Genomic DNA, 25491 nt, shown 5'->3' on the forward strand with positions numbered 1-25491 from the left:
GAACATGGGAAGAATTGTCCATGTTTTCAGCTAAACCTGCGTAAATCTCTAAAGAATTTTTCAATTCTTCAAAACTCATTGAAATGTAATGTGCAAAAGTATTGTGCGTATTCATGATTTTTTGCAAAATAGTTTATTTACTATTTCAAAAGTTATAAAAGTTTTGGTGTGATCGCTTGAAATTTGAATTTTGAAATATCAGTGCAAAAAATAATGGCAACATGCTATAATAATTTTTTTTATTACATTTCCTTTTTGGGATTAACTGTACTGATTACATTGCATGTTTACGTAACCAACCATTTAACTGCTAACTTTGTTTACTAGTACTATAAATATATAGACCGGTTCTTGGGGTGCGACTTTTTGTGGCGTGATTAAAGTTCATAGTAGGTACCACAGAATAGTAAATAACAGAAATTTTGTATCTGTCTCCAGCTTGGTCAAGTCTCCCCATAAAATTTTGGTCAATTCTCCCCAACATTAGTTCTTATGTTCAATGTCGTGCTGATTTTATAAATAATTATTCCAATAATCCGAGTAATATAAAATCATTCTTTTTTTAATTCGTTTATTTGACACGGCTCATAGCGGCTATATAAAATCATTTCTCAATTTCATACGGAATGACATGATATATGCGTTCTATTAAATTAATTACTCTAGTAGATATGGCCATACAAAGTTCGATAAAAAATTACGTCATTTAACGCCAATTCATAAATTACTGAAGATTTTCTATGAGATAAAGATTTTAAACTCCTTACTTTTAAAATTACCTGATGGAATCGAAATAAGTATAAAAATATTTAAAAAAAATCTTTAGCAGCCAAATAGAACACGTTATTGATAATTGTTAATCTCGCGCTTGGTCAAATTTTCCCATGTTCCCCTACACTGAAAAAATGTGTCATTTTTAGCAAAAAACAGAAATTTATGTTAAAAATTTAAATTGCAAAAAATCCATTCTTTATATTTGGTCAACAAAAACATAATGAGAAAAGAAATATTTTGAATGTGCTTGCATGATGGGAAACTTATCAATAAAAAGGTTTTTCTAACAATAACTTTATACATGTTTTTAAATTTGCTACTAATTGACATACAAAACTGTAATTTCATTACAGGATGTGATTCTAAGTATGATTTAAAATTAAAATGCATTTAACAAAAATCTTCAAAATAATTCGTCCATAAACGCTCTTTTTAAAAGTTATTCGCGTTTCCCCATCATAAAATGTAAACAATCTAATGTTTATCGTTTCAATACAACTTTCTTTTTGAATATGATTCTAAACGTTATTTCAAATCAAAATTCTTACATTAAAAAATTTTCTGAAATGTTGTAGTTCTCGAGATATTTTAAATTTTGTTTTAACAACACGATTATTTTGTTTTATTATGACCTTAATAAAGTAATTTGCGTTTTTCCATCAACAACAATAGGTTTTGCAAAAGGCCCGTAAAATTTCCTGTAACATTCCTTTTGTCATCAAGGCTATATTGTAAACCATAACCGAAGTTTATGCTCAATGAATGATAGAGACGGATGCACCCCCGAATATGCTGCATTAAAATTATTAGTACCAGTTCTGAAATCAATTGTTGAACCATAGCTAAAATGCGGCACATTTCCAGAATCTGTGAAGCTTGTGGTCTATTATCATAGCGCTGTCTTTTTAAACTCGTCTGTATTGATTCTCTCTCTCTCTCTCTCTCTCTCTCTCGCTGCTTGACGATTTGAATTCATTGTAACATTGTATGAGCGATCGGTGGCCACACATGCGCTGTTTGAGTTGTTGGGTTCTTAAACCTATATAGGTTTAACGCCTGGGATAGGGTATAGGGTAGATAATATGGCGTTTTGAAAAATAGTAAGGCAGGATCTTTCAGCTTGGAAAACAATATTGTGTTGGTTTTCGTTCATTTTAAGCTTACAATTTTGTGATTCTTCTGATCGATCCTGGCTAGGGCGTGTGTAGCGAAGAGATCGATATACCGTTTGTTCGCTATCGGGAGGGCGGTCAGTTGAATGATGATGATTATGATATAGGAACCCACATCAGTGCATGGAATACTCAAAATTATGTTATCAAATAATGTTCACATTATCGCTGCATGAAGGGCCAAAAAGGAGTGGATCCGTAAACGGAGTCATTTATGCACAATCTGAATTCAATTTATGTGCAATGAAAATATTGAATAGAATACTTAAAATGAATATAGTGAATATATAAAAACAATGTATATAATGCATATGATGGAGAATTTCATAAATATAATATAATATAATAATTAGAATATTATAGTGGATATGGTAAATGTATAAAAATATAAATACAAATAGCTACAGTTACGGACAAAGCAATATGACTACTGCGGCGTTTACATTTCTTTTTGCGCCACCAACCTCCAAGTTATGATTAAAATGATTTGATCTAGCAGCGGACACTAGAACTGACGTGCAAATGAGCGCTACCAACTTTGTAGCATGAAAAATTATGCGATGCAAATAGATTTGAAATTTTAACGGCAAAGGTATAAAATAGAATCACATTCATTATCCGTTCAGAATTGTGTTATTTCCCATATTTCTATAGTATATATACTATTGTACATATATTCAACTTAGGGTAAACATCGAAAGTTGAATTAAACGCCTATTGTTAGTGAAATCGTCGGTAATATAGATATACAGAAAACGAGGTCGAAGATATAATTTTCGAAAAAGAGACAGATTTTGATAAAGGAAGAACAATCGCCGCGAGTTATGGCTCTCGTGTTCCAGAAAGACCGACAACATGTTTTCAATGTTTTTTGTGATGCGAAATCACGTATCGTGACGAGACGCCCAGGAAAACTAACGCCGTTGAAGATACTTATATCAAACAACTTTCCACTATGGATACATTCATAGATCACGGATGATCTGAAATAATCAGAGTCACCCAGAACTCTCCAGAACAAGTTTGTGGGAAATGAACTTGTTAGTAGGAGCCCCAGGAAAGTCCTACTAGACCAGTAGAAACCTGGAGACTCGACTGTGGATCGCCAAATAACAACTAAAGTGGGCAGGTTCCGAAAATTCGAAAGGATTCCAAGACATTCTCTGGTCAGATGAGACAAAGGTGTAAAATCGATATAATTCGTTCAAAATTTAGAATATTTTTTATGTTAGTCGCAATACATTCAAATAGAGAGTAGAAAATAATATGGTTGAGGGTCATATTTGCCAGATCAAAGGTATTAGGGGCTAATATTTTTATTCTGACGTTTTTACAGATTTCATATTACCTTATAATTTGTGATAAATGTCAGTTTATGCAATATAATTAACCGAATACTACCTCTCACAACGTTAAAAAATGGTTTAACATTCACGTAATGAAGTGGTTTGTTGAATTCCCGGTTATCAATCCGAATAAAAACTTGTGACTATCGTAAAATAATCAATTGAAACCACGAAATAAAGAATAGTGGATGGATATTCAAGATACATGGTCCGCCATCCTAAGTACTACATGTCACACTGTGGCTAGGTGAATGTTGAGCAGATCCCATAATTAATATAAAATATGAACTATACTAACGAATACTAATGATAGAATCTTCAGACTGGATCATTAACTCATTTAATCCATTTTTACAGTAGTGCTCTAAAAAAGTCTTATTGTTTTGTCCCTAATTTTTCGAACTTCGAATATAATTTCTTTTAAGTTCAATGTAGAGGCGATTGATATGTTCTATTCTTATGTTATTTATCAAAAACATGGATAATTTAATTGCGTAAAAATAACTCGATATTCAACGAAAGAAAATATAGATAAAGTCTAATTTTGGTATAAGGTGGTCTCATTGTCTTGTCCGACTCTGTATATTGAATATAGTGCATATCTCAACAAACAAACGACTACAACGGAAAAACTAACTGTCAAAATTCCAGCCGAATGGAAACTCCGTACAAAATGCCACTGGTCGAACACTGCTGACAGCAGTTAACCCTCCGGAAGTTGCGCAAATGGCGCACTGAACGAGTAACCGCTAAGACAATTTCGTTCGATTTTCAGAGCAGCGTGCACTCAGTGCGACTTCCGGAAGGTTTGAAAGAGAAAACTTCTCTCTTCTATTTACTACCAACAACTGTAGTTGTAGAGTTGCGGTTTGTCCGGAATCATCACTCAAAGCGAACTTCGACAATCGGGCCAATACGCCCCAATCACCAGCTTGTCGAGATATTTCAATTCAAGAATAAATTTAAACAATACAATAAATATGGTCGATATTATAATACTTTATATGTAATTTGTAACTTTGTAATTTTATTGAGCACGATAACCTGTTAGTACAGACTTTGAATCAGGTCAAGGAAGTTATATGTATATAGTTAAATATGGTAATTTTTTTATAAATAATACAAATAATTTAAATCAATACCCAAACGAAACACGGCGCCTCTGCTAATAGATTCAACCACTATAAAAATATAGGTAAAATAATACATGCGATACATATCGAGAAAATTGAGATATAATGATGAAAGATGGAAGATAGAAAATCTCAATTCTAAACACAATTGAGAAAGGTAACAGTGAAGTAATACAAATAATTTTTTGTCTGGCGCCAGTCACAAACACAACAATCGCATAACATTTGGATGAATTCCCGATGACGTAGTTTATGCGATAAATGCTTGCAATCCAGTAGGTCTTCTCAGAGATTCTTTACCATATTGCTCCTCAAAAATCCAATATCACGAGGCAGAGATTGTTCCGCCTTGTTCAAAATGGAAATCCGGAAAGATGTCACTTTACCACGCACCAGTTGTAATTATGTGGAATGAGAATCAGAACTCATTTCTTCGCGTCTTCGGTCGTCTCTTTGTTGTTTGGCTGGTTCGTGTGCTGCGAGTGCAGTCGTTTGCTCCATTATAGTCACTAGGGAAAACCACGGGCTGCCATCGGCGACTTAACTGCAATGCGAAACGAATGCCACGTAAGCGAGCGCATAGCGTATATATTGTGTATTAAACTGGTCAAAAAAGCTTCTCGTATGATAATGCACCAACCGGATTTTGAAAATATAAGTAAAAACAAAAAAAATTAAATTAATATTAAAATTAAAATTACAACCAGAACCATTGGTACAAATCACCCGAAAATATTAGCATTTTCACTATTTCATTGAATGGACAAAGTTTTTTCGATAAACAGTATGTAAAAAGGTGTATTTGTTGCTTATCGCGTCGAGTTTACTTATTTAACCTTTGTTTACGCTAACTTAGTTTGTAATAATCAACAGAATAGTCAAAAATAGCCATTTTCTGCTTTTTTGACTAGGGGAACCGGGAGCTATTAAGACCGTGGGTGTAATTCAAACTCTTTCGATTTCCCAGAAATCGTTAGACTTTTTGACTGTCGTATACATTCGTGGAACCGCTATTCCAAAACTTTAATTTGGACAATTGAATCTATTTTTTTGTTGGTTTTTTACAAAGGAGATACAACGTGTTTCATTTTTTGCCATCCTCAAAACAAAAATCATTATAATGGCAAAACCGTGATTAAAGCATCAAATAAAAGTGAAGAAAATAACAGGTAAGTGTTTTAGAAAGGTTGAGGCTCCTATTTTATGGAATGATGTTTTTTTGGGTGAAAACACAGATATTTTCAAGACGCCCACCACTTTTGTGAGGAATGAGCGCACAGGGCTATTCGGACCCACTATTCCATTGACCACCGTTCAGCGGCTTGCGGCTACGCACATATTTTTGCACACGCCACAGCAAAGAAAATACATGACGCACCAATTGGCTTGGACCAACCAGATTAGGGAGTTTCTCCAATAAATATTTCATAGGTAGACATAATTCCTTCGCAAAAAAATGTCGGTCTGAATTGCCCCGTATGGAGGTCCGAATTACCACTACATTTTAAAAGGATGGAAAAAACGTAAGGTTTTGCAAATCATCACCAAGCGCTGCCATGAACTCAAACTAACAATTAGGACTCTAGACCGATGAATTCTTTCACATTGGGTGCTTAGGTAGGTCCGAGTAGCCCCGGGTTCCCCTATTTATCACAAAAAATATCGTGCGAGAAACTTTTTTTACCACTATATCGTGCATGCTTTCGGTTGAGACAGTTTCCGCTGCTCAGTGTTTCTAAATAGAGCATGCAAGAGACAGCATGCGACAAATGGTTATCCTTGGATTTTAAAGCGTTTGCTTTACAGATGCATATGAATTTTGTTTTGCTGCGAAAATTTGCGGATTGAAAAGTTATTTTATTCCAAAATGTTGCTTTTTGAGAGAAAACATTCGATATCTGAACAGATGTAAGAAATTTCAATAAACTTTCATCATAAAAACTGTGTACCTTGTGGCGGACAAAATCTCATTTTTAAAAAATTAAAAAATTGCTTTTTCAGTTATATTTAAAAATGGGGGGATGGGCATAGCGTAGTTGGTAAATCGATTACCTTGTACGCAGCTCAACGGGGTTCGATTCCCAACCCCGCACATAGGGTTAGAAAATTTTTAACCCTCCGGTAGTCGCGCAAATGGCCCACTAAACCAGCAGTCGCTGGTGCGCTGAAACGATTTCGCTAGATTTTAGCGTGCACTCAGTGTACTGGCGCGACTTCTGGAAGGTTAAAGAGAATTACCTAACACGAAAAGAGGCGAACGACCATGAGGTTAAAGCCTCTATAAACGAATTTAAAAAAAACTGGCTGATTGTTTTTTTATTTTTATAAATGAGCAAACAAATTTTTTTTTCTCTGCTTGAGGGGGACACTCTTATAAAATGGAAATATTTTATGTACAAACTTTGCTAAATACCAAGAGCTCAAAATCAACTTTTCGAGATCAAAACAATTTCGATCATGTTTTTGCGTTTTCGGAAACACTGTGCGCTGTTCCCGTGGTGCTTTGTTGGATGAAATCCTCTGGACGAATGGGCGAGCGGTTGGAATTAAACAATTGCCTTAGGCTAGCTGATCCTTTCCTCTGATGACGATGTAGTTATTCCGTACTAACTGGTCGGTTGCCTCACGGCAGCAATGAGTCAAGCTAGACAAACTCATCTCAAGAAGGCGACTTGGCTAGTCAGTCGAATAGAACGGAAAATCATACATTTGCCACTGAGGCACGTTCCTATGCTCTGCGCTGGGTTTGTCTGTTGAGTGGCGTAGCAAACGACAGGGTTACCGATGGTATAAGTAGAGCAATTTTTATGTTGCGGGCTCCTTGAGGTTGTCAACTCTTCAATTTGCTGGCAGGTTCGGTATTGCGACTGCCAACACCCGAACGGGACTGGTACGATTAGGGATAGGTGGGAAGGGAGGCTATGAAAGAGAGTTGATATGTAAGCGTCTTGACGTCTCAAAAAGGGTCGTAAAGTTTCTGTTTATCGCGGTCGATTGCTTCTCGTACTGCCGTGGGTGCTGCGTGATGTTGACTAGCTTTATTACAATGTCCCAGAGGAGAAGTTAATTACATTTCTTATAGTTCGGAGTTTATTGATGTAGTTCGTGAGAAAGTCGTAATATGATTGGAGATGATTAAGTCTAACGAGACTTGAATGTGAAATCCATCATATCGTGAGGGTGGTAAAAATTAAAAGCGAATTATCCTGTCGATAGCAGATATGCTGAATTTTTACAGTGTAAAACAGTGTTAAACATAAATAGGTGAGTCCGGGGCTAGTTGGCGATTGGGGTAAGTTGGCGGAATCCTCTTTTCTCCGTTTCCATTAGACTTATAGCGGTGATTCTCGTTGTGTACCTCAAACAATGTGAAACACATTATGCAATATGTTTTTGTTTCAAAATATTTTGTTTTGTAGAAGTTGTGAGCGATTCTGTGTATTCGAGCATACTATGTAATTTTATTCAATTTTACACATTTTGTGTTAGAGCAAAGATTTTAAATCTACTCCCTGAATGATTATATTTTCGAAAGTGCGTGAAAAGAGCTTTCAGCATCCATATGAATATTACTCATATCCACAAACGAAAGCAATTTTTGAAATCCTTTTTATAAAATATAAGCTTGGCGGTGACGTACGTGGGACAAGTTGCCGGTACTATTTACAGTGGAAATATAGTCATCAAATATTTTCATTTCTGGAATTCATTCAAAACTAAGAGAATCTTTTTCTTGTGTATCTCGTCAATGCAAGAGATATTTACTTCGACCAATCGTCCAAAGAATTTTGAAAATTTGCTTTTGGATATGAAGTATATGTCGAGGTCAAAATACCGAGATGTTGAGACTGAAGTATAATGGCAAGTATCGAATAATTAACAGTTTTATTGAAACGAGAATCAGCACATTTCATAAGAACCCTTGGTGGCTTTCACTCATCACATAATTTTTTCTCTAAAAATGGAGACAATGCATCTAATATTTTTAAAATTCTTACATGTTACCAACAGCCTGCCATTTCATGTATCGTGCTTTATATTGCAAAATCTACCAAAATCAAAGCGGTAGAAAATGAAAATTAAACCTCCACCAACTAGCCCCGGTCACGCATTCACCACATCCGTCCACCGCCAACTTGAGGCCACCATCAAATCTTCTGCACTTACACTTACTAAATTTAGCTGCGGATAGCAACAGCTGATAGGCATGCTTAGATTAAATTGGCAGCATGAATTCTGCGATAACCGGTCCAGTCAATTCGGTTGCAGACAAACCCGGATAAAGCTCATCTTCAATTTTTAGATTTTCCTCTTTTACATTGGCAGAGATGAATGCTAAGCGTAGCGGTGCAAGACGGATACAAAATTGAACTACCGCCCAGAGCTGATATTTCCCAAATCCTAAAGATCAGTTTATCTTTCGAAATTGGAAAAGAACTTACGATGCGGAAAGTAGAGACAAGATGAAATCCCCCCATTCGTTCTAACCCGAGGCCACTTTCACAACTAATTAAATATTGATTTTTCTTCTCTTTTCACAGGTAAGTTCCGTCCTGCGATCGAATAAGGATGATATCGAATAGTGTTCCTATACAAAACGTTTGCTTGAAGAGAGTTGGCTGTTTGGTGTTTAGGCTGTAGGTACACGGTTCGAAGGGTTTACGGGCTTCGTTCGGACGATATAGACTGTCGCGTTTGGTCGTCTTATCAGAACTAAAATATATTTACAATATATAGTATCGTGTGATGTGTAATCGATAATGTGTATGTGTTGGATTTTATTAGGGTTACCCTCATGTTCAGTATGGTGGCGTTTATGTCGGATACGCCACATCACTCCCCCCGTAGATTTACCAATACCGGCGGGGGATTCTCACTCTACGTCCTGAACGTGTTGTGTAGGCAGTCTGCTCTACTGTTGGCTCTGGCTGGTTTGTATCGAGGTGATGTTCGTCGGCTTGTGTGAAGGCAGCTTTCAAACGATCGATCGATATCACAGTGGACTTACCGTTTACATCCACTATGAAAACTTTTTTCCTTCGGCGAATCACCCGATATGGTCCATCATAGGGTTGTGTAAGGGGTGGTTTGATAGCTCCCACCTTCACAAAGACATGGCTGCATGTAGACAAGTGCTTTTGTACGAAGGCGTTCTGGTTGGAGTGGTTGGTGGTTTGCGTTGGTCGTAGTTTTGACATCGTTGCCTTCAGGTCGGTGACAAACTCTGGCGTTGGTTTTTTACAGCTGTCGGAGATGAAGAATTCACCTGGCAGTCTCAGTGATGTACCGTATGTAAGCTCAGCGGCTGTTGCTTGCAGATCCTCCTTCAGCGACGACCGGATCCCAAGAAGTACGATGGGAAGAATTTCGGTCCAACGAGAATGTTGATGGCACATGATCGATGATTTGAGCTGACGGTGTGTTCGCTCAATTTGACCGTTTGCCTGCGGGTGATAAGGCGTTGTACGTAAATGTGTAATTCCGAGCATCCTTGTTAGTGTGCGAAACAGTTCTGATTCGAACTGCCTACCACAATCAGTAGTCACATTTGTCGGGACACCGAACCGTGCGATCCAAACGTTGATAAAGGCACGAGCTACTGTGAGAGCTGTCATGTTCGGTAGTGGTACTATCTCAGGCCATCGTGTGAATTTATCGATGATCGTGAGACAATACATATTTTGTTCCGACGGTGGAAGGGGACCGATGAGATCCATATGGATGTGTGTGAAACGGGTATCTGGCACGATTATTCTGGATATCGGTGTTCTGTTGTGCCGTTGAATTTTTGTTTTTTGGCAAGGAATACAATGAGTGACGAACTGCTTGCAGTCACGGCGAAGCGAAGGCCAAATGAATCGATCCGAGACGATGCGAGTAGTAGCACGAATTCCAGGGTGCGATATACCATGCAGTTTGGCCAAAATTCTCCGTCGAAAATCCTTCGGCACGAACGGGCGGATGGCTTCCGTGGAGACGTCGCAGTGTATTGGTGTGGATGCTAATGCTGATTTCAGTAACTTCAGCTTTACCGATGTGTTGCTTGGTGGATTGAGTAAAAATTCCTTCAGCTCGGGATCAGATTTCTGGAGCTCAGCCATACGATCGTAATCGATCGCTTCCGTAGTGGTGATAGAGTCAATGCGACTTAGCATGTCGGCGACTTTATTTGCTTCGCCAGATACATGCCTAATGTCTGTGGTATACTCACTAATAAAGCTGAGTCGGCGTTGTTGTGTTGGGCTTGCCTTCTCAGGGCGCTGATGAAAAGCGGTGATAAGTGGCTTATGATCTGTGTAGACACACACTTCACGGGCTTGTATTGTGTCTCGAAAATGTTTGATGGCTTCATACATTGCAATCAGCTCTCTGTCGTAGGTGCTGGCTTTCCGTTGGCTCTCATTCAACTTGCGAGAAAAGAAAGCAAGGGGTTCAGGGCCATTTTTCGTGATCTGGTGTAAAACTGCCCCGATGGCTGTGCCCGAAGCGTCGACGTCCAGGGCTAGTTTTGCTTCTGAAGAAGGATGAGCAAGAAGGGTTGCATTTGCTAAATCCTGCTTGCATTGTTCGAATGTTGTGTTTGCTGCTTCGTCCCACACAAGGATGGTGGTGTCGTTGCGAGTATTTCCAGCGATCATTGCCTGCAGAATTTGCTGATTTACTGCTGCTCGTGGGATAAAGCGTCTATAAAAATTAATTGTACCGAGGAATCTTTTTAGCTGCTTGGCGATTGTTGGTCTCGGAAAATCCAGGATGGCTTGCACTTTGCTGGGTGTCGGCTTGATTCCCTCCGGCGTAATTAGATGGCCCAGAAACTCAACGGTAGGTTTGCCAATCTGGCATTTTGCTGCATTGATGACAAGTCCATTTTGTCTCAATCGCTCGAACACCGTACGAAGATGTTGCTTGTGTTGGTCCACGTTATCTGATGCTATGCACAGGTCGTCGATGTAGGGATAAACAAAATCAAGGTCACCTAATATGGCGTGTAGATGCCTTTGGAGAGTTTGACCTGCATTGCGCAATCCGAAGGTCATATATTTAAACTCAAAAAGCCCAAAAGGGGTTGTGATTGCTGTCTTCGGAATATCATCTGGCGCAACTGGGATTTGGTGGTATGCACGCTGTAAATCTATGCACGAGAATATTTGCTTACCGTGTAAGATGCTAGAAAAATCTTGAATGTATGGCACGGGGTACCGATCTGGAACAGTGATGGCATTCAGATTGCGGTAATCACCACATGGTCGCCACTTGCCATTTGATTTTTTAACTAAATGCAGCGGGCTGGCCCAGCTGCTTTTTGAGGGTTGACAAATCCCCTGTTCAATGAGGAACTGGAACTCAGCCTTTGCTTCCTTCAGTTTATCCAAAGGTAGCCGGCGCGGTCGGCAAAATACAGGTTGGCCGGTAGTGATGATCTGGTGCACGGTGCTTGCTGTTGTTGGTTTGTGCTTTATATTCAGGATAGTGATATCTTGATATTCTGCGAGAATCTCGGCGAAAGGTGAATTCGTGTCGAACGTGGTGATAGTTGGTTCCGATGATGCATTGATGTTTTCAATTTCCAATCGGGTAGTGTTATCGATCAACTTGTTTCTCCGTAGATCCACGAGTAGATCGTAGTGTTTTAGAAAATCCGCACCAATGATAGGCGATTTCACATCAGCGATGACGAAAACCCATACGAATGGTCTTCGTAGGCCAAGTTCTACGGTTAGACGTTTGGTGCCGTATGTCTGAATGGCGGTACCATTAGCGGCGAAAAGCTGGTGTGATGCAGTTGGGTTGAGACGTTCTCTTGCTGAGGGTGGTATGACAGATATATCTGCTCCGGTGTCGATGAGGTATCGATTTGACGTTTTCAGGTCGTGTATGTGAATTCGCTGGACGTTTGCTGATTTGCTCGGGATACTGCTGGTCTTCAGGTCGAGGATGGGTTCGCTGATAGATGCGGGTGGTTTATTCTTATTGGCGTCTTGCTCTAATCTTCTCTCGGTCGTGTGTAGACCTCGATATTCCCATCGAAAAAAATACATTTGATATTTGGATTTTCACCTTTATTCTTCTCGCACTTTCGAGCTTGCGCACCGTGACGATAGTGAAACCAGCAAATCCATCGACGTGGCGTCTTACTTCTTGCTGGTGTTCCATCGCGTCGACTGAATGAACGAGTGCGCGGACGGCTATTGTGTCGATCTCGTCCACGAAAATTTCCTGATAGTGCTTCATCCAGGCGGCGCGAAAGGGCTTCGATTTTCTGCTCGATTGACGATGTGGTTGGTGCTTCGAATGGCTGTACAGCAGAGATTTGCTCACGAGGCGCTTCTAAAATTTTGTCAGCTACTTTTGCTTGCTCGTCGAGTGTGGCCGTAGGCATGGCAGCGATTATGGATCGAGCTGTGTTGGGAAGGGCTCGCAGCCACAGATTCGAGAGCACATTGTCGGTGCAACCAGCTCCGCCCAAGCGGCGCATCTCAGATAGAAGGACGCTCGGCTTTTGGTCTCCCAGCGATATTCCTGATAGGAGGCTGGTCAAACGTAACGTTTCCGACGGTCGGAAATGTGCTATTACGGCAGATTTGAGGACATCATACCTATCGTTAGCGTTGGCTTCATTGCACCTTGCTATAACGGAATGTACGAATTTAGCGCGCGAGCCGAGAGCAACAATCACTGCATTAAACTTGAATTTATCGTTTTTAATAGAATTCACGCTAAATGCTGCTTCGAGACATATGAACCAGGTCTCAATGTCATCGGGATCAAAATCCGGGAAGTTAATTTTGGCGATAACCGTTGGTTCTTTGGCGTCATCATTTTCGGCTTTCACGATGCCGGACTGTTCGCCATTGTTACCTGTCGCCATTGCGATTTTACACGCGCGGTTCGCGTCGGAATTTCTCGATTTTTCTCCGTAAGTAACGAAACTTTCGCGTTCGCGGCTCGATATGTACGTCGATAAATTCACCGGTCGAATGACTTACGCGAAAATCACGTCGGGGTCACCAGTTGTAGGTACACGGTTCGAAGGGTTTACGGGCTTCGTTCGGACGATATAGACTGTCGCGTTTGGTCGTCTTATCAGAACTAAAATATATTTACAATATATAGTATCGTGTGATGTGTAATCGATAATGTGTATGTGTTGGATTTTATTAGGGTTACCCTCATGTTCAGTATGGTGGCGTTTATGTCGGATACGCCACAAGGCTTTCCGAGAACTTTAATGTGAGTCTACTACTGAAAAAAAAATTATGCGGTTCATAGATCTTTTTTTAAAACGCTATAATCATTGAATCCCTATTATATACACAGTTGGAATATTTCTCCTAAAAATAAACATAAATAGAATAATGCAATAGTAAGGCTTGTTTCCCGACAAAATCTGAACACTTCGAAATATTTTATCAAAAAAATACAATCTTTCTCTCAAATACGGACGTATATTTGTCAGGGTGGGGCCATTTGTATGGAAAAACCTACACTTGACCGCATCAAGCCAGCACAAATCTTTTCTGGTTCAATTTGGGGTCGTAAACAACAGTGCAGAATTTAGAGTCGATTGGTTTTGACCGGGCGTAGCGGCGTGTTTGGAATTTGTATGGAAAATCTACTTCTATTTCTAGAGACCCAAGAGTTACATGAATAATGCAAACTATAACGTATATGTATAGTCCAGACTATACCTAACAACTTTGTCAAAGAAAAAAGTTGTTTAAAGTCAGATAGCTCGAATTGAATGCAAAATCTCAGTATTTTTGACAACACTGCCAGTGTACCAATGGAAGATAGATTTCATAGTGAAATAACACCGTATTTTTTTTTGTTTCACCAAATTTGTACGTTCAGATCAATTATTCAAAAGCATTCACCCGATTTCATAGACGTAGTGAGATGATGAAAGGATCGGTGGTGTAGGAGGTTTCGTAATATCGATTTGGTATGTTCAGATAGTTTATTAAAACACGTTTGATATTATATTTTGAAAGGATGATTTTTTCGATGCTGTTTGATCAACCCAATCGAATTTTTCCACTAAATTGTTTTTTTTTTTTTTGGCTTTTGAATCAAACATACCAATTCAGTAAAACAAAAAAAAACTACTATGTTATTTCAGTTTCAAGTCTGACTATCTATGCACAGTTGTCCAGAATGCAAATTTAGCAGCAATTTTGAAATTTTATTTAAACTAAGCATCTTAGCCTCATTATGTTTTTGAAGAAGCTTTCGTAGTTTATGAGACGCTTCTTTTTGTTAAAACAACAGTCAGGGTGGTTTTAATTTTACAAAGATAAAAAAAATCACTTTTTAATCATTCCAGCTAGAGCCTAACGACCTTCAGCGAAGTTGTAGAACGACAAATTTTGTAAATGTTTACTGAGGACATGTAATCTCTAGCTGTCATACTTTTCATTTTACAACAAATTTAAAATCGAAGGTTAGGGTGTTTCTTAGAAAAACTGTTTTCTTCAAATAACTTTTGCGGTATTGATTTAAAACAGAAGTAATCTTCAGACCACTTTAAGATTTTTTTCAGGCGAACAATTTGTTTTATGGTACCACATATCTAACGATTTTCGTTCAAAAGTTATGAGGACTTTTTAGGCAAAAACGGGTTTAATTCATTGGGGTAAACAAAAGATAATTCTTTTTCAACTATAAATAAGGTCATGATTAGAGTTGTTATTGAGCAAAAAATGGCGAACGCCATATTTTTTTTAAATTTCACAAAATTGACTTGAAATAATCTATTTTTGTTATGTTCGAAAATGTTCGTTTTCAAAAGCTTCGAAAAACATCAGAAGGATACGTTGGAAAAAAATTAAAACTGAAAAAGTTATATTAAAAATTTGGTTTTTCATGAAGTGACTCTATGTAATACGTTTGAATTACTTTCACAGTGAACAATATAAAAAATATAGTTTTGTTTTCGTGATAAAATGTTGCACTTTACAATACTTGTATATTATTTTAAATAGTGGGTAGGGTGTTTCTATTTCTTTTTGAAATATAGAAAATTATCTTTTCAATGGTTCGAGATAAAGTTTCGCTGTCTTCTAGAAAATTGAAGAATTTTTTTTTTAAACTTTGTCGAAGACCCTGAAACTCTTTGTCGTAAACTTTTCATTTTAATAGAAATTTTCAAAAAAAATCAGAATGTTTCATAAAAAATGGTTTTTGATTTTTCATTAAAATCACATAAGAAATACTTTCAGGTATTTTGAAGGAGAACAATTTGTCTTAATATACCGAACTCTAGCTTCTCTCGTTAAAAAGTTATATATAGGGTAAGGTGAGGCAAATCCGACCTAGTAAATGGTTTTGGCTGTATAATGCTCATTTTACAACGGATCAAGTCGTTTTATATACCAAATTAAAGGTTAGACTCCTGGGCAACTTTTTGTATATAGCATTTTATTTAAATCTTTGGAATATCTTGAGATACAAGCGTTATGCAAAAATGTTCATTTTTGCTGTTTTCAAAAATGGTGGGGTAACCCCGACCCTCTATGTTTTTGCTTGATTTAGTGCAGATATTACTCAAATTTTATTGTTTTTCAATAATACATCAATGAATGTTGTATTATTGAATTGTAACATGAAGAAATGGAGTTCAATATCAATCTTGGAATGCTAAAATCACGAGCAGTTGCACGTAATGATATTCCCATTTGCATCGGAGCAATTGCTCGACGAATACTATAACCATCATGTTTTTCTGTCTTTCGTTTGTAATTATGAATCATTTTTCATAAAAATAATAAATAATAACAATAAAAATATATTTCAATATGATAAATGAAAAAATTCTTAGCAAAAAAGCGGTCGGATTTACCCCAATATTTAGATGTCGGATTTGCCCCACCGCGTCATTTTTCATTACGATGCAATTAAAAAATATATGAAAAAGGTTGAACTAAATTCATCTATGCACTTTGTAGGACTTAAATAAAAGAATTTAAATCCACTTACATTTATTATGAAATCACTTTAAGAACAGAAATATCCTGTAGTCAATGATGCACAAAAGTCAAATCAAAAATTTCAAAAACACACTTTTTGTCGCATGAGCATCTTAATGTAGACTAATAAAATGCTGTCATACCACCATTATGATTATTTTCGATGCTCTACACGGCAACATTGATATTAGTTCGCGTAGTGCTTCTGATTTTCGGTAACAGAGGGGGGTCGGGTTTACCCAACGGTCGGATTTGCCCCACCTTACCCTACTTTTTACTACAAATAAACTACAAGATATAAAAAGATATCGTATTTGCCATTTTTTGGTGATCTATACTACGAAGCATGCTATTTCATATGGTATAAACGGTATATAATTTTAAATTCGAAACATCGAAGTTTGAACAGTTATAATTTTGTTCAGAGACATTCTAACACCATGCTTCCTTAGGCAAAGTTGTTGGGCAAATCCTGATCTATACTTTTGATTAATTAGATGCATACTGCATTAAAAACTGTGGTCTCTAAAATTAAAAATGTAAAAAATTAGTTTTCCCATGCAAATTCCAATGCAAATTTCAAACGCAATGCACTACACCGGGTCGTAACCAATCGACCCCAGCTTTTTGGGACCGTAAATTGGACCAAAAAAACTTTGTGCTGAAAAAAGATCATTTTGCCCCTCCTTAATATCTGTTCTATCAAAAAAGATTAACGAGTTGTTAATTGCGAAAAGGCGCTGTCAAAAATAGAGCCAAAAGAAGTGTTAATAAGTTAGGATTTGTGCCCTTCATGTAAATGAGAAATTTTGGTGTTTATTCAATTTTTCTCTATAACATAGTTATGAAAATGGCGTTTTTCTTTTGTTTCTAGTTTATTTCCTAAGGGGAACCCGAGGCTAAAAAGACCATAGGAGTAATTCAGACCCCCTCGATTTCTCAGGAAATCGTAAGACTTTCTGATTGCTATACATATTCGTGGAAGCTGCTGCTACGCCACAACAAAGAAAATACATGATGCGCCAATCAACGCAATTTATTTTTTTGCTGCTTAAAAAGTTCATAGGTAAACATAATTCCATTGTAAAAAGAATTTAAAAAATGCCGGTCAGAATTTTTCAATCGCAGCATAGCGCTGCAAAAAAGTTGTGTAAATGTGTGTTGCGATTTCAAACTAACAATTAGGCGATTTGCTTAATTAGGTCCGAATAGCCCCGGATTCTACTTGTTCTTGACTCAAAAGTGCATAAAGCGTGAACGTGACCTTGTATACTAATTACGCCTGAAAGTGACAAAAGTATATTGCAAGAATACCGGACTGTAGCTCAACCCCAAAACTCTTTCTATATTCACACCTCAACGCTAATAAGGTAAAAAGGTTATGAAAAAAAGCTGTTGTTGCGAATGCAGCGCGATATAGCAATCAAGCTGGCATTTGCAGAAGCCATCACGCTTTTCACGAAAACATCTATGCTCTTTTCTGTCAAGATGTTCATTAGTTCATTATTTAACAACCATGAATGTTCAGCCAGGTACACTACCGAATTCCCGATCATATTATTATGCCAAAAGCAAAATACCAACTAATTCACTAATTTTTTTGCAAAAATATATTTACACCCAGGTTTTTTTACGCGAAGGATACGTACCGCGTAAAAAAACCGTGTAAAAAACCGCGTTAATTGGAAAATCCGCGTAAAAACCGCGGTAATTGGAAAATCAGCGTAAAAAACTGCGTAACTCGAAAATTCGCGTAAAAATCCGCGTTAATTCGAAAATCCGCGTAAAAAAAACTCTCAGCAAAAGACTTAGAATATTTTTTTGCACGGATTTCGCAATTAACAAGGTTTTTGCAAAAATATTGAATCCTTTTGAATGCAAAAAACTTAGAAGAAAGATGGAAGAGACGGGTCTGGACTTCTTAAGACCATTCCGAATATATCCATATTGATTGGGTTATATCGAATTTCGCTAAACCGGAAGTCGTCATCTTGGATTTCGAAATGGCGTCAAAAATAAATTTCTGGCACCTACCCGTCAAGACCATTCCGAAAATACCCATATTGATTGGATTATAGCGAATTTCGCTAAACCGGAAGTCGCCATCTTTGATTTCAAAATGACGTCAAAAATCTATTTCTGGCACTTAATCTTCAAGACCATTCCGAAAATATCCATATTTATTGGTTCATAACGAATTTCGCTAAACCGGAAGTCGCCATCTTGGATTTCAAAATGGCGCCAAAGATCAATTTCTTGCACCTACTCTTCAAAGCCATTCCGAAAATATCCATATTGTTGAGGTGCGGGCTATAAGGAGCCTTCCAGACCCGTCTCTTTCATCTTTCCGAAAATCTTCTAGGTCTTTTGCATTCAAAGGGAATATTTTTTGCAAAAGCCGTGGTAATTGCGAAATGCGCGCCAAATTAAAGCTGCCAAAGTTCTTTGCATTTAAAAGGACTTGGAATTTTTTTTTCAGAAAAAAGTCTAAGTCTTTTGCATTCAAAAGGACTATTTTCGCAAAAAACCGTGTTTATTGGAAAATCCGGGTAAAAAACCGCTTTAATTGAAAAATCCGCGTAAAAAACCTGTAAAAAACCGAGCAAAAAAACGCGTTAAAAACCTGAGTGTATCAAAAACAAAAAGCTTGGGCGATTAACTAAATTAACAAGCGAGCGACCTCTACTTTTGTTCTTTCTAATGATATGGGAGCAAGAACCCAGTGACTGACATCTTGCTTCCAGACATCCTTCGATATCTGCTCCGATATCGATTTCTTTCGAATTTCGCGGACGATTACGCCGCTTTTAGGTCGATAGAGGCATTTCGTTTGATTGCAATACTTGGACTGTTTAGTTTTTGCAGATTCTGCTATCGTTACAGTATTGAGGGTGTCTTGGTGCGAAAGTTTTACTCGAGATTAATGTTATCGAAACTTACATTATTATTTCAGTACAAACATTTATTTCATAACTGCGTCGAAAATAAAGCACTTTTGCTTTGTTGGATTTGGTTGACTGATGCACCATAAGTCAAAATAAAAATATAGAAATGTAATTTCAAACAATTTCTTTAAATCCGTTTTGGCACCACTTTGAACAAAGTTGGGTGGTTTTACCAATACTAGTTACCGTCACGATTGTTTACATTGCGGAAAATTAAAAACTGAAGTAAAAATTTAAACGCACAAATGCGAGTTTTCCGGCGTTTTCCGACAAGAATTTTCATAGTAGTAGAAAGTTTCGAGTTTCATTAATAATCGATTAAAGTTTCGTCGGCGCTTTTTGACGCGAATTGTGAAAAAGTGTAGTAAATGTGTGAAGAAAGTAACAATATTTTTGCAATGTGGTATATATAGGTGTGGCAGAACACACGGTTTGCTAGTGTTGGCAACCAAAAATATGTAAACAATCCAGAAGCACTACAGGTCGACGTCATAGCGTTCATGCGATTCAATGGGAGTGGAACGAACGGTATGACGAAAGCAAGTCGATTTATTCTATGATCACTCACACCACTCATGTAAGATTCAACTTACGAATACCAAAGTGCCACCTTCGCTATACCTACATTGTTATTTTTGCACAAATCAAGTGCTATAGTTATTATTTTGCCAAAAACTCGATTGCAATCGGTAGTGAAATATTCTATCCTCCTCCAGTAGCAGTTTGGTGACAATCTAGCAAGGTTAGTGTATTGAAAAATGTATTTTCACTTTTGTTCGTGCATGATGCGAATACATTGCAACCATTCCCACAATACTGTGGTTGACCGCACGTCACCTCAGAGGGTCTGGGTTCAATCCCATCCGATCTCGTTGAGATTTTCTGGAGTGAAAAATCAGTGGCCGCGTAAAGTAAAGCCGATGGTCCCGGTCCATGTGTTGGTGGACCGATATCTAGGGTCCAAATGGTGGAGTCATCTGTCTGGTGTCGGTGATTGGCATTCAGTGAGGAAAGAGGCCGACAAAAGTTGCCAAACAGCGAAAATGTTAACAATTTCAAATATGTATTATGAGGAGTTTTTCAGCTAATCAGTCCTAAATTAGACAGCGAAAACAACAATATTGCTTTTACTTCCGGAAGTAAAAGTAATATTGTTGTTTTCGCTGTCTAATTTATGACTGATTAGCTGAAAAACTCCTCATAGTAGAAGCTCGACAGTCAAGAAGACATTAATATTTCAAATATGTATTACGACAATTGTAAAAAAACTGGAGTTAAAAAGTTCTGAAGTTTCAACCCTTCAAACTGTTAAAATTCCAAAGTTCCAATTAGAAGTACCAAATTTCCAAATTTCAAATTCCCCATGCCAGTCCCAATCCCAAGTTTCAAATTTCAAATTCTAAATTACAACTTATATCTTCCAAATTTTGAACAATTTAATGTAAACACTAATTTCCAAATCCTAAGTTACAAAGTGACAAATTTCAAATCAATAAGATCAAACCCCGCTTTATAAATTTCCTGATTTTTGATATTCAAAATTTCCAATGTATTGAGGTTTTACACTTTCAACATCCATCATTTCAATCTTCCAAAGTCTTCTATTTGTCTTATTTTGTTTTTTACAACGGAGACATTCTCATTGGTATCTATGTACTATCTATGGGAAGCGAGTACTCTCGCTGAATCATCACTGCAACAAAACGAAAACCCTTTTTCCAAGAGGCTATTGATTTGCACGAAGATGATTATTAGGCACGTACCGCCGCTCGGTCACGTATGCCATATGAATTTAGGGCAATTGCCCTGTGGGACTCGTGGGAGTCTCTTCAGCTAAATGGAGAATTAAACAAGTCCAAATTGCTCTTTTACTTGAAGAATCTTGTCACCATTAGCTAAATGAAGCGTTTGGTAGAAAGTGAAAGCTCCATTTCGCCTTCCAGATTCATCAATAAGCACGTGGAGAAAAATTTCTTTCAATTACTTCCGAAAGGACACTCCGGTTCCCATTAGCAATGGATGGCATGTCGAAGGATGCCCTCGAGAGGTGCCAACATCGGAAGTCTGCGAGAGAGAAGGCATGAGCGGAATCGTAATAAGCCAACCAACCGACTTTTCTTCTCTGGATGATGGCATTCCATCGAGTTGTGTTTGGGTGCGTGCTATGGCGGACAGGGAAAACTCGTCATGTTCGGTTGTGCGCGGAATGAGATGCGAGAGGTGGATCACATTTTTCCTTTCAAAAAGTTGTGAAGAAATGCGCCTTGTCATGGAGAAGGATGGGAATATTTACTAGCTTAAATTTCTGTGCAGAAACCGATTGGTGAAGCTTATTGAGACTCTTTTTCGAACGTATAGCTCGTTTTCTATTAAGGATCTTGCTTCCCGTAGATGAGTATGATTTAAACAAGCTGTACTCCGCAATGAGTTACAAACGAACCGTTTATTAAATGTTGCTTGATATTGCTTGTTATTTATTTAGACTAAAAACCGAATGCTGGATTCTTGCCAATTTAAACAATAATTCATAACATTGCGAATTTTATATCTGTTGTGCGATTATCCTCTACGTCAAAACTCATTGGATATTCTAATAATTTCGGTGATCTTAAAACTAAGCAAAAGAAGCATTCAAAATATCTACTCTCTTGCTGAATATTTCGCTATCCAACTGAAAATAATCCAAACCAGCTGTTCCTTCCACTTTAACCCTGTTCAATATTTAATACGATTCTGTAATTTTCCTATGCAAAAATAATGACAAGCGACTCGGTGACGAAACAAATTCTATATAAAAAGTACTTAACCCCTACGTTCAATTTTGAGGAAAAATTTTCAATTAAGGGTGTTTCTTAGTCATTTGAAATAAAAATCGCTATTTTTCACAAAAAAAATCCGCCATTTTGTGACTAAGAATCCCCTTAGTTGAGAAACTCGAAGTGGAAGACTCAACGTAGGGGTTAGGTATTTTTTATATATAGAATGTGTATGCAAAGTTTCAAACCAATCAGTAGTTTTTGAACGGCAGTTAACATCGCAAATCGTGTTTTTTCCAGAGACATTCAACAAAAAACTTCGTCACCAAGTCCCTTGTCGATATTTTTGCATAGAAAAATTACAAAATGTCATTTTTTTATTCAATTCGTTTATTTGAAAGGCACAAAGCTAACGCAGCTTTACGGTGCCAAATTATTTTGTTTTAAATACTTAAAACTAAGAGGTTACTATGTTCAGATATTGTTTTATATTGAGAGGAAGAATTCTTCAGCTATCTTAAGACTAGAAGTACAGTTCTTTCTACAAGAGTGGGGCAAAAGATTTTTTTCATGAAAAATGTTAAAACAAGGAATCCAGTTTGATATTCAAAAGGGGAGGAATAGTTTTTACGAAATATTTTACAGTTATCTTCATACCAAATATATATATTTGGTATGTAAAAGGGGGAACAAATATTTATGAGAAGTTTCACAGATATCATAAAACTAGGGAATCATTTCTATTTACAAGATGGGGGACAATAGTTTTAATAAAGAATAAAATTAGACAGCTAGCTTAAAACTCGGAATACAAAATACAAATATGATTTTTTGAAGGAGACTTATGCTTGGTTAAGATATTTAAAGGGGGGCTTATTTCCATAATCGGTGTAGCAGTTGTATCAAGGACAGGGGAGAGAAGGCGTATATGATGACATGGAGAGAAGAGCAGAACTTGTAGCTTTCGGGCAAACGGGATATCAGCGATACAGTGCCTTGTCATTAGGTCGTCGAGTACCGTGTTGGTGGATGGTATTCTTCAGACCCGCGGGAAAGTTATCAGAACATCGAGTCGCTCTCGCTTCAGGTTCCTTCTATGCAGGGCGATGGCGGTCGCATAGTGGCACTCTGGCACTGGTTGGGTCTACAAGGAAGGACAGGGAGCTTCTGGAAACGATAAAGAAGAGAGGGGCTAAATTGGGAATAAGGAACATATAGGGGAGATCTCGAATTGCCAGCATATCCCGAACTGGGACATTGGGTGGTCTACCTCGGGCCCGAAGGGAATTCTTTAACTGAGACCTGGCGTCACAATACCCGGCGCATACCCAGACAACGTGATCGATATCATGATAACCTTCATTACAAGCGCACCGACTACTCTCTGGGAGCCCAATACGCCGTAAATGCGCATCCAATGTGAAGTGGTTGGACATAAGCCGGGACATTACACGTATGAAATCCCGGCCCACATCCATCCCCCTGAACCAAGGCTTCGTTGATAGCTTCGGGACAATAGAATGTAACCATCATCCAAGTTCCCCATTGCTTCACCAGTTTTACCAACTATCGATAAATATGATAAATACTGAAAAATTCCTTGAAGCAAATTGGTCTTTGGTAGATGTCACCTTCTAAAGCGCCTACCTTTGCTAAAGAGTCGGCCTTTTGTTACCTAGGATAGAGCAATGAGAGGGGACCCAAAGAAAGGTAATCTGGTAAGATTTTTCAGATAACTAGCGCAGAGACTCCCGTATCTTCCCCAGAAAATATGGGAAGTGCTTGTTAGGCTTCACCGCACGAAGAGCCTCGATAGAGCTGAGGCTGTCCGAAATGATGAAGTGTGGGCAAAGTTTCGATGATCCCAAGGGCATAGTGAATAGCGGCTAATTCAGCGACGTAAACTGAAGCAGAAACATTGAGCTTGAATGAAGCGGTGACATTATCATTGAAGATACCGAAGCCAGTGGACCCATCGAGGTTTGATCCGTCGGTGTAGAACATTTTGTCGCAGTCGACTTCTCGGAATTTATTATAAAATATATTGGGGATCCCTAGAGGGCGTATATGATCCGGGATTGGAAAAATGTACTTTTGCATATAAAATATTTAAAATAATCCATAAAGAATTGTAAAACGATCCATAAAAAAGTTGTCAATGTTCCATAAAACAAAACTGAAAATCCATAAAACTGTGTGAATGATCCATAAAAAAGGGAGATTTGATCCATAGATTATGTAAAATTGAACCATAAAATGGTCTCAAAAGAGCACTAAAATAGTAATAAAAGAGCAATTAAAATGAACCAATGCCCCATAAAAATATTGGAAATGTTCCATAAAATGATACATTTTGCGCCATAAATTAACTGACATTGATCCATAGAATATTAACAATGTACATTAAAACACGTCGATATGTTCCATAATATCGACAAAAATGTTCCACGGTATTACAAAATGGAGCAATAAAATGTCAGAAAAAGTTCCATAAATTTGATGAAAATGTTTGCTAAATAATTTTTCTTGGTCCATAGAAGATGTAAAAATGAACATTAGAAATGATTCATATATCGAACGAAATTATGGTTCATGGATATTTACAAAACGATCCATAAGAAAAGAAAATGTAAAACGACCCATTAATATGTGCTTATGCATTAGAAAAAATAAATTTAATGAATTCATGCGAAATTTTATGGTAAACTTAAAAAATAAGTTGTGCTTAATAATTCTCATAACAGTGACAGTGTTTTAACAAGTGAGCTTATACTGGGAGTTAGTGTGATGCGGCTTGGCCGCATATCCGAGGCCAAGGATCCGAAGCGGCGCAAAGCCGCTGAGGATCCGTTGGACGAGGCATTGATTAACCCGTAGCTGGAATTGCAGGCAAACCTGTGGTCTTCTCGTTTGCCCGGTTTACTTAAACATAGGGGCTATAGCTAGTTAAAAGCCGACTGAGCGGCAGCGAAGTCGGACAGTGCACAAGAAAGCGATGTGGCGTAGCCACATTAGTCAGTGTTCGTGTATAAAGTGTCCGTTTTCGCTTCAGATAGTTATTCAGATAGTATTTGCGACTCATGCCAGCCTGTATAGGTGGTCTAATAACACTCAGCGCTCTAATATCATAAATACCCTGACGTTTAAAGAATTGCCATAATGATTTCAGGTTAGCTAAGGTCAGTTAGCTGACTAGTTGGGTACGGAAGCTGAAGTTTAACTATAATGTATGCATTGTTTGTTGTAGTTTGACATTACAACCAAATGTAATAAACTTTATTATTAGTTCGAATAGCAAAAATTTCGCATGAATTCATTAAATTTAATTTTCTGGTGCATAAGCACATATTAATGGATCGTTTAACATTTTATTTTCTTATGGATCGTTTTGTAAATATC

At 37.6% G+C, this 25491-nt stretch overlaps 2 protein-coding genes across 14 annotated transcripts in view; one reads left to right on the top strand and one right to left on the bottom strand.

Annotated features, from left to right (window-relative positions):
- LOC131688555 (fat-like cadherin-related tumor suppressor homolog) overlaps positions 1-25491 on the top strand; it is a 690234-nt gene that overhangs the window by 203312 nt on the left and 461431 nt on the right. The gene's annotated exons all lie outside the window — the stretch shown is intronic.
- On the bottom strand, positions 9276-13294 carry LOC131687318 (uncharacterized protein K02A2.6-like). Its single transcript, XM_058971394.1, has 2 exons — positions 12484-13294; positions 9276-12436 (listed from the first exon to the last, which is right to left on the bottom strand). Exons 1-2 carry the CDS (start codon positions 13292-13294, stop codon positions 9276-9278), a joined length of 3972 nt encoding a protein of 1323 aa, XP_058827377.1.

The sequence above is a fragment of the Topomyia yanbarensis genome, chromosome 3 (assembly GCF_030247195.1).
Source record: "Topomyia yanbarensis strain Yona2022 chromosome 3, ASM3024719v1, whole genome shotgun sequence".
Taxonomy (NCBI): domain Eukaryota; kingdom Metazoa; phylum Arthropoda; class Insecta; order Diptera; family Culicidae; genus Topomyia; species Topomyia yanbarensis.

Excerpts from the sequence above, each read along its gene's own strand:
- LOC131687318 (XM_058971394.1), bottom strand. The coding sequence starts at position 13,294 with ATGGCGACAGGTAACAATGGCGAACAGTCCGGCATCGTGAAAGCCGAA. Across the intron at positions 12,437-12,483 it reads AAAGTGCGAGAAGAATAAAG|GTCTACACACGACCGAGAGA; the intron begins GTGAAAATCCAA and ends GGGAATATCGAG.